The sequence below is a fragment of the Plectropomus leopardus genome, chromosome 15 (assembly GCF_008729295.1).
Source record: "Plectropomus leopardus isolate mb chromosome 15, YSFRI_Pleo_2.0, whole genome shotgun sequence".
NCBI lineage: Eukaryota > Metazoa > Chordata > Actinopteri > Perciformes > Serranidae > Plectropomus > Plectropomus leopardus.
The window spans coordinates 2,937,281-2,947,957 of record NC_056477.1 but is presented as its reverse complement, the minus strand read 5'-3'; the positions used below and the strand labels follow the sequence as shown (position 1 = coordinate 2,947,957).

The 10,677-nt window shown below is 36.5% G+C and overlaps 1 protein-coding gene and 1 pseudogene across 1 annotated transcript; both read left to right on the top strand.

Moving 5' to 3' along the window:
- Nucleotides 1–351: 351 nt before the first annotated feature.
- Nucleotides 352–2,411, top strand: LOC121954828 (ovarian cancer G-protein coupled receptor 1-like; the record flags this gene model as incomplete). The annotated part of the gene is made up of 3 exons (XM_042502540.1): nt 352–468; nt 1,573–1,760; nt 1,844–2,411. Coding segments are annotated over 3 exons (813 nt in total), but the record flags the coding sequence as incomplete, so codon positions are not given.
- A 5,587-nt stretch (nt 2,412–7,998) lies between these two features.
- Nucleotides 7,999–9,478, top strand: LOC121954823 (annotated as a pseudogene).
- The last annotated feature ends 1,199 nt before the right edge of the window (nt 9,479–10,677 follow it).

Sequence of the window (10,677 nt, the reverse complement as noted above, 5' to 3'; positions counted from 1 at the left end):
ACCGAAACCTAATGTTTCTTCAATACAAATGTGTATTGTTACAGGCCTACTCAATAATATTAGGTAGATAATATATGTTCCTTTTATTTTTAACGCTATCTCTTAAACAACAGGTTTCACTGAAGAATGGAAGATTTCAACAATGGAAACTTCTCATGGGAAGAAATCTATGATTACAGGGATCATTTCCTCAACCTCACCTCCTACAGTGCTATCCCTCATGAAGATCCATATGCACTTTTTCCCTTCTATGAATATACCCAGCCACCTGCCTCCAATGGTCATAGCAACATCACCTTTGGTTGCAATAATTACAGCAACATCAGCTCCAATGACTATGGCTATACCCCCTTTGGCTACTACGATTACAATGAAGAAGCTGGATTCATCATATATTTGGTGACATGCATAATCATATGTTTCAGCCTTCCTTTGACCATCATGGCCATCTATGATCTATATTCTCTGGTATGTACAATATATCTAAGATTTATTCATTTCCTGTACGTGCAGACCATCCTTATCTGGAAAGAGGGCTCTGATCTAGTGTCAGGGGGTTGTGATGAAGCGTTGAAACGCTCTAAAATATGCAGGAGTAGTTCAGTCCATAATAAAAAATGTCCATGAAGCCAATTGGATCCTAACTCTAACTCTAACCTCGTGTAGTTTACGTGCATGACTCCATCCTACCCTACTTTTAATGCCCAGACACACCAAAATGACAGTAAAGAACAGGCACACACGTTGACTGTGTGAAAGAAAATAATTCGTACCTCCAGCAGATGCAGTAATCTGTATTTGTCATTTAAAAAGGAAAAACAGAAGACCGTCTTGATGCTAGATAACCCGTTTGCACAGTAACAACACAATCCAGTATTTAAAGAACAAAGCATATTTAACCATGAACCAGTGAACAATAACACAAACCATCGGGAAATGTCTCTGCTTTACAGTTAAATTGTTTAAAGATTAATCTTACTTTATATGTCACGCTTGTTTGAATCTCACACCGTCTTGACTTCAGTCCTTTACTTTCCTCACTTCCGTTTCCTCTCCTTGTGAGCTTAGCTGACCCACCAATCAGAGTCATTGTGTTCACCAATGGGCTTTGGTGTGTCAGACGCCGATTCAACACGATGAATGGGCTGAAAATAAGATAACAAAAACTGATGTCTTTCAACGCTACAGCACAACCACAAGGGCAACAGATGCTCACCAACAGCGCTATATTGACCGATGGTCGAATGTCAGCTTGGTGCGTGCCTTTAAACTGTAGAGGTTAATGACACCATTTAATTACAACTCATAAGAAAACATGATTTGGGGTTTCTTAACCTATGAAATGTTGTAGATATTCATGGTCCCCAGAGGATAAAGCTTTAGAATAACTATTTAGATGTTTTTGGTTTAAATGTAATCAACTGTTGGATGAATTGCCATAAAAAGGACACAGACTTTAATGTTGCCCGGAGGTTGAACCGTGGTGTCTTTTGTCTTCTGATTTGACATATTTTGGAGGAGATGGACTGCAAAACGACTGCTTTCTTTACTTTTATTAATGTTTCCCTGCAGATGAAAAATGGCCAAGTTGCTCCGATCTACGTCATCAACCTTCTCATTTCCGACCTCATTCAGCTCTGCTGCATGATAGTTGAATTGGCACAGCCTGAGGAGTGGAAGATAACTGAGGCATTCGTATATATTTACATCTATTGTCTGGTGGCCAGTGTTCTCTTCATGATGTGCATCGCTCTGGAAAGGTAACTGTCTGTTAATCCAATCTTCTCCTGTGTTTGACCATTGTAGAATATAATTCTGAAGCTGTGTTTCTTTTGTATTGCAGGTATTTGGTCATCGCCTGTCCACTTTGGTACCGCTACAGAAGAACCCTCAAGATCTCTGTCCTGGTCTGTGTCGCGGTCTGGGTCCTTCCTATTTTCTATTTCCTTCCGTTCTTTTTCTGGGTTAACTATAAGGGTAAACGAGCAATCTTTGCCATTCTCCTCCTCCTTCCTCTCCCGCTGTTCATATTTTTCCTGGGTGGGACCCTCAGAGCCTTGTCCACTTCCATCTCTGTCCACTCTGATGAAAAAAGACGAATTGTAGGAATGTTGCTTCTGGTGTTGCTTATTTACACAGTGCTCTTCCTGCCCAGCATCATTTGGTCCCTGGTCCCGGGAGCTCGATATAAAAAAATTCTCACCAATCTGTGTTTAATGTTTCTGAGGCTGAGTCCTCTTGCAGACTTAGTTCTGTATGTTTTCATGAGGAAAAGGACCACTGACAAAATTCTGGCCTCTGTGTGTTGTTGCACAGTGGACAGCAAGGATGTCAGCAGTATAACAGTTTGAATGATGACAACATGTCCACAGTCAGCTTCATGCAGACAGTCAAACAGGGAGAGAGAAAGGGGAGAAAAAATAGACATAATACAGATCCTGTCATGGACTGATATGATGAACAACTTTTTTAATTGTTGGTTTCTATACATATTTTGATTTGTTTAACTTTTCCGGAATTACAACCAGGAATGTTACAAAGCGTGCCAGTTATTCCCAATTTTGGTTGTAACTGAAATACAATAACAATACATACTGAATAGTGTGAATCAGGCAGTCAGCATAAGACTGTCACTGCATTAAATGACTAAAAGTTTGCTAATTTAGTCTTTCTTTCCTGTAAATATTTTATTATTTTCTATCCAAGATCAGGGACTAAAGTTGTAGGTTTTAGTCTATTTAATCTCTTGGCAATGGTACAAGTTTTTAGTATAAGAAGCATTCTGGTTAGTTTTTTACTATTAGTAGTAGTGTTTGTAGTCCAGATGGTATTGACCCATTATATTTGAGCAGGCAGTGATTTTCTGCAGGAAAATGGCCCATGTGATGTGTGGAAGAGGCGGAAGGCATTGGCCGAAACACAGTCTCGAAACCCATTAGCTATCATCTGATACAAATGACTTTTTATTAGTCTTTTCTTGAATTAGAAGGTTTTAATTATGTGTAAGATTAAGACATTTTAAAGGCTGTCTGTAAGGCATCACCCCCCCACCACACACACACAGCTCCACCCTCTCATCTAAATTTGGTTACTTTTGACTTCTAAAATAACAACTTGGAGACGGACAACATGCCAAATTTGAGGCTTCAAAATACATCGCATTAGCCAGGACCATTATTGTCTATAGTGTGTGTTTGAATTACTGTTTATGGTCACAGAGGATAAACCTCAGTGTGTTTATGTTTTTGAAAATAACTTTAAGGCCTGTTATGATAAGAAATTTATATCAAATGTCTGAGCTTTTTGTACTGTTGTTTCATTTTGCTCTGATTAAAAACAAAAGATTTTTAAGAAGTAGCCAGTGTAAAGATTTTAGAACTGGAGTATATTTCCTAGTTTTTGTCAGGACCCTCGCAGCGGCTCTCTCTATAATAATAATAATTAATAATGATTATTGGACTGTAATAATAATACGTTATAAGCTGAAGTTGCTGAAAGTTTGCAGAAAGAGAGAGACAGACAGAGAGCGAGGGGAGAGAACAGAAGGAGACATGTAGGCAAATGCAGAAAAATGCAGCCTGTTCCCTCTTTTTTTAAATTCCCAGCTTATAGCTCTCATGTTGCATTTTCTTCTTGAAGAAATGCAAATTCTAGTTTGTGAAGTAATTGACATATTCCCGAGAGAGTACCTGAAACTAATAACTGATTTTAAGTAACTTGCACTGGTTATAACCAATGCATGTCCATGCAAAACTGAGTTTTTAATTTTCTGTTTTTGTTCAGATAATAAACTAAACTCCAGTGCTGCTGTTTGTTTCTTTGTTTAATATAAGCTTTATTTTAGGTGTTTTAGTGGTAGGCATATGCAGCATTAATGCCTTAAATTATAATTCATTAATCATTATGATAATTTGTAACAATAATCAGTAAATAGATACAGTTTCATGTTATATTTTAAACTTGGCCACCACAAGTCAAAAAGGGAAATTTATAGTCAATTAGTTAAATTGATTTGATAATTAAGTCTCAATGTGAGTGTTGGTAGTTCTCAAACCAGTATACATTGACTGTAATTTCATGCACAAATCACACAATCAAGATATTTTTAAATGAAATGTTTATTGAACCGTTAACATTCAAACTAAACAAGTTCGCCAACCCATATGACCACATGCATCATTTGTTCCAACCCTCTAATACGACCCCCAGGAGTAAGCCCCTAAACTGCCGGTGAAGCGGTTTATTTTCACTCTAATATCATCCCAGTAAACATAGACAACATGTGAAGTCCACTCTCAGTTAACTTGTACTGCTCCCGTTAGAACTGTAATAATCCGACAAAGGGAGCTATATTGGCAGACATTTACTTTTATATTAGTAACTATGTTTTAATTACTGTGAAACTAAATCCGCTGAAACTAAAAATCATTGTGTTTTTGTTACCTTAGAATGAGCAGTTTATATCTACATGTGGAGCATATTCAAGGCATTATTGAGGGAGAAAGAGACACGATGAAACTTATATCAACTACATCTTAGCAGGAAATGCATGACGTTTTACAACCACAGTTTAATATCTGTTTAGAAGAAGAAGATTAAAAGAGAGTAACAGGCAGTGCTGTACTATCAGTACTCACTGTGCAGATACTGTGGCCCTGGATATGTGCTTGTGTGCAGCAGTTTACATGAACTTGAATGAGTCAGATAAATCTTAAACTTGCATTGAAACAATATTACAGCCGGATAAACCGTATGATCCACATTATTGAGGATATTTACGGTGTTTTGTGAACCCAAACTCCCGCTCATGTTTTCTCTCTTAATTAGAATATAATGACACTCTGAACCTCCTCTATGTAGATTATTTGCAACCTACTGTGTTGCAGTTTAGCATATTTATTGTAGAATTTTTGGATTCTCAGAGCAAAACAGCAGACTTTGGTGTGGGGAAGTCATACATTTTTGGTCTAGCAGCTTTCAAAGGTAAATATCGTGACAGTTTCATGATAGAGGCAATATTAATAGTCAAAAATGATTATGCAACATTTAAGAAGCAGGCAGCTTTGCGCTGCAGCTGTACAGAATACGGTGTGTTTACTATGTTTTTTCTTTAAATTAGACAAATTATAAATATGTGATTGTGTAAAGATGAAAGCATGCAAACCAAGCAGTATTTTCAATTAAATGAAATGGGGTGAAGTAAAAATGAATAAAGACAATGAGTAAGGGCATGCAAAATTAATAGGAAATGAATAAAGTAAACTACTATTTAGACATTTTAGGAAAGGAGTTCATATACATAAAACATGCTAACAAAGGCTCTTTATACAAAACTCTTATCATTGTCATATTTGATATGATTATTACATTTTCTAGAACTTTCTATTTTTATTTTGGCTCTGGTTCACCATGATGGCTTCAGTAAATGTAACTAAAATGTTTCTACTATTTTTTTGTTCTGTGAGCTGATGTTTGTCATAATGTTTTGTGTTTTTTTTTTTGATCAGAAAAGCAAACCAGATATTATTTTTGAATCACTGAGCTAATTATTGCTTCTATGTCATCTTATTTCCAGTCCTTTATTTTGGCTGTTTTTCCATGTTTTAAATTGAAAAAGCATCTTAACCAGTCTCAAGGACGTTTTCATTTTCTCCATGGTTTTACTTTTGGTGATTTAGTGGTAGTCATGGTAGTTTTTAGGATGTGATTCAGACCAGGCATATTGCTGTTATGTGCTTGGCAGTATGGATAAATTATAAATTAATTATGGAGATGAAATTGTCAATTTTACAAAAATTCATGATTTTTAAGTGTAGATAAAACTGTGAATGTCTGTTTTTCACTAAGTATCTGAATGAAAATATGAAAAATCTCTATTATCTTGCATTATATATTGAAACCCTACTGCTACCAAGGAGGCTTATTTTTTTCAAATTACCAAATGTTTTCTCATCATATCAGAATGTTTAGATCGATATTTATGTTGTTTAAGTCGACTATAGCTCAAGAGACACTATCATTTTTTTTTCTTTTTGAGGCAAATGTAACAGGCATACTCTCATTTTAAGTACTGTATGTTTAACAAGTGCAGCATTTGTAGTCAAACACTTATTAGGGCTTAACAGCATCATTGAAATGATGTTTATACAATGGTTGCTATGTCAAATAGATTTGATAATGTATTACTATAATTTAGCTTCAATGTTATAGACATCTACACATCCTTGTAATTGCAAATCATCAATATACCCAATATGAGCCACTTGGCCAAGATTACTTAAACCTGCAACAAGCTCAGCTGCTGTTGACTCAGCAATACTGCAACATTTTGAATATAAGGCCTGCATGCGCTGATAACCACCTTGTTGTGTTTTATCCACCCCATCCCCCTCTTGTGCTAATGTGTACTCCTGGCTTACTAATAGTTTCTCTCTTCCTTAGAAGATAATGGTTTCCTCTGTGTAGATTTCATCAGCCTACTGCATGTTATAATTTACCATATTTATTGTAAACTGTTTATTATAGACTGTCTATAGACTGACTGGCTTCTGAGGATACAACATCAGACACTGGGGTAGGGAACTCATTCAGGTGGGGTCTTGGAGCTTTCAAAGGTAAATGTTGTGACATTGTATATATTATTAAGAAGACAGAGGCATTATAAAATGTCAGAACTTTACTATGCAACCTTTAAAAAGCAGACAGCTTTGGACTACAGTTGTGCAGATTATCTTTTTCACGTGTTCACTTAAGTTGACAGCATGCATTTAAGTTTTCAACTGAGTTAATATAATCCAAATAATAAAACGGCATATTCCACGAAACTATAAAATATATCATTTAATGCTGTTACCCTATTGTGTTCACATATTGTAACATATTCTCACACTCTTTACTCTTTAGTCTCTCCCCTCTCTCTTTGTGCTCCTCTGACCAATCCCTTCTCCCTCCCTCTTTCAGCTTCTTGCCTTTGACTTTAATTTAAAAAAACAACAACTAATTTCTTAAAATATATTATATATATATATATATATATATATATATATATATATATATATATATATATATATATACATACATACTCAAAATTCTTTTTTTGTTACAAAAACTACATTTTTAACTTGGGATGCATATTCCTGAGCTGCGCAACATTTCTTACATTCTTGCAAGATAATGCAGATAGTTCATCAAATGGATTAATCAGTCATGTAAATGTTCGCGCCCAAAATCAGAGGTCAGAGGGTCCTTCAACAAGTAGTGGGGCATATAATTCAAAGCATAGGCATAACGAAATCATCTAGTGTGTCTTCTTCCTGAGGAAATTCTGCAAGCTTTAGGTTCATTCAGTGTTTCATTGAATCTGTAATAAGCTTAAATATCTCAGCCTGGTTTGAACCATTATGTAATATGCACAGCAACCCACTAAACAAAGTCATAATGAGAAGTAAAATAACCAGACTGGAGCAGGAAATACTTATCTGCATTTACAACGGAAGGACGAAACAAAAGGAACACGCACAAATAGCCTGAGACATCACACACCCACACAACACAGCCAGTAATGTCTTTCACCGTCAGGCCAGAGATACAGATCACTCACCGTCAGGATGAAGAGAGCCATGTCTAGTTTTGTGCCAGTGTCCATCAGACTCATGAATGGCTGATTTATTTATATTTTCTTCACACCATTGTTCTTATCCTGACCCATGAAGGTTGATTTACCTATTTTTAACGCTGTTCTTTTAATCACTTTTAAACTTTATATATGGCTTGTTTATTATGTATTGTTTATTGTGCTTTAATTGCCACTTGTTGATTTCTTCATGGTATATTATGTGTGTATTTGGTATGTCGTGCTCGTTGTTGGGTGTGTGGGCTGTACACGCACTGATGTTTTTCCACAAATTAAGTTCCTAACAGACAAATTTCGTGTACATATTAAACAACATGCTGCCTTTTCTATAACCTGATCTCTTCAACTACAGGTTTCGCTGAAGAATGGAAGATTCCTACATTAACAACATTTCTCAAAGCTATGACCACAGCAACATCACCAATGGCAACCACCATTATTTTGTCTATACGCCCTTCGACCCAGAATATTATAATGAAGAAGCTGGACTCATCATGAAAGTGTGGTGACATGCATTTCCATTTGTATCGGCCTGCCTTTGACCCTCATGGCCATCTATGCTCTTTTTTTCTCAGGTATGACATTATGATTTAATTTACTGTTTATGTCAATTTCTGTCATAGCTTTACAGCAATAATTTATTCTGTTATAGCCATAAAAATAATGCAGATATTCATGGTGCCCAGAGGTTAATTCATCATAACTTTTGTGATCTGTCTTTTCAGTTAGCGCTATTAGTAGGTCAAAAATTAAAATAGAGATTCATGAGAAAAAGTATAAATGGCTCTGACTTTGACTTCTGGGCAGAGCAAAATGAAAGCAAGTTGGGAGGAGTTGGAGTTCAAAACATGTTCACAGCTGTTTGTTTACTTATGTTTCCTGCAGGTGCGAAATGATCACGTTGCTCCGATCTTCGTCATCAACCTTCTCATTTCTGACCTCATTCAATTCTGCTGCTTGATCGTTGAGGTGACGCAGCCTGAGGACCTGAAGGCAAATCGAATCATCGCATATATTTACTGCTTTTGTTTGGGGGACAGCATTGGCTCATGGTGTGCATCGCCCTGGAAAGGTAACTATCTGTCCATCCAGTGTCTGAGGAGCTACTTCTGTGTCTGACCCTTGTGTCACTATATAGTTCTGAAGCTGTGTTTCTGTTGTGTTGCAGGTATTTGGTTATCGCCTGCCCACTGTGGTACCGCTTCAAACGAACCATCAAGATCTCTGTGGTGGTCTGTGTCGTGGTCTGGGCCCTTCCTCTTGTCTTTTTCCTCCCTTTATTTTCATTGAATTATTTGAAGATTCATGAAACTGTCGTCGCCATCTTTTGCGTCTTTCCTATCCCACTTTTCATATTCTTTCTGGGTGGGACCCTTAAAGTCCTGTCTTCTTCCATCGCTGTTCACTCTGACGAAAAACGACGAATTGTAGGAATGTTGGTCCTGGTGCTGCTTATTTACACACTGCTTTTCCTGCCCAGTTCCATTGTGTTAGCGCACCATGAAACCAAATGTAATGAAACCCTCAGAGTCCTCTCCCCTGTGTTTCTTAGGTTGAGTCCTCTTGCAGACTTATTTCTGTATGTTATCATGAAGAAAGGAGTTATTGACAAGCTTTTGGCCTCTGTGTGTTGTTGCAGACTGGACAACAATGATATCAGCAGTCCACCAGTCGAAATGATGACAGCAGATCCAGAGTCAGCTTCAGGCAGAGACAGAGAGAAAACAGAAGGAGACATGTAGGAAAAAAGAAAGGACAGAGACAGATTCTGTCATTGACTGATGTGATTTCCAGTAGGACACAGAACTGTAAGGAAGCATTTTCTTTTTTACTTTATTTATTTAGGCCTGGCTGATTATCAGGGCCAATATTTGGCATTTTGCTGTCTATCTGTATTGGCGTTTTATTCTAATGATCGCTGATAAAATTAATTAATTTAAATTTTTTATTTATTCATTTTTTATTTAAATTTTCACTTTTATTCTTTCAAAAAAGTTGCTGGGAACTTGTATATGATGTTGAATGGTTTAACATTTGCTAAATGCATTTAAACAAAGTTTTGGGTTGGAGTGTCTTATATTCCAAATTCTAAATAATTACAGAAAGATTTTCATTTTTCTTGTAAATGCATATCATTTCCAGATGGTTATCGGTCTCATTAACTACTAAGAATTGGTAACGTTACAGGCCCTGGAAAACCAATATTGGTTGATCCCTATTTCTTAACCACTTAAATAAAAAAAATTGACATATTAAGGAAGCTACCTCTAATTCTTTCATTTCATTTTGGATTTAAAAGCATTTAGTGAGATAAAGTTTCAGGTTATTCTGCAACGAATTTCATGCCAAAGGTGCAGAATGCATGCATGCCCTTTTCCCAGTTATCATATGGCTTTTGGAACAGAAAGCATAATGAAGTCTTGAGAAGGTTAATGTCTGACACTTCATGATAAAGTTATGTAGGTAGTATGTGAGCAGTCTAAGAATTGCTTTTTTTTTTTTTATAAGAGTATACCAAACACAAAGTGGCCGGAGCAGGCCATTCTACCCAAGAGTATAACCCGCAGTGGTGCGTCAGTCTTTTACAATTGGTAATGAAAGTCAGGCAATGGCTGTGTAACCTCTGTAACAGACAACCACAATCCACACAGAAGAAGTCTTGAATTTTCTGGGAGTTCTACTTGCTCTAGTTTCACTGTGATGGAAAATGTAAATAAAATGTGTTTTTATTAGTGTGTTAGCTGTAACTTGATGTCTGTCATTATTATCCTTTAATCACAGGAACAAAGTGGACAATTTTTTTGGTTCACGGAGTTCATCATAGCTGCCACACCATCTTATTCCTAAATCACTTTGACTCTTTTCTGTTTGTGCAACACAGAAACAGCATTTCAATTAAAAAAACATTTTTTTCACAAAAATCTGAATGTTTGCCTTTGACTTATTTAGTATATTAAATCCTGATAAATCAATGTACGCTGGTTAACAGGTTATTGTCCATGTTGACATAAAGCCCAACCCCAGCCATACTGATCCTGACTGGC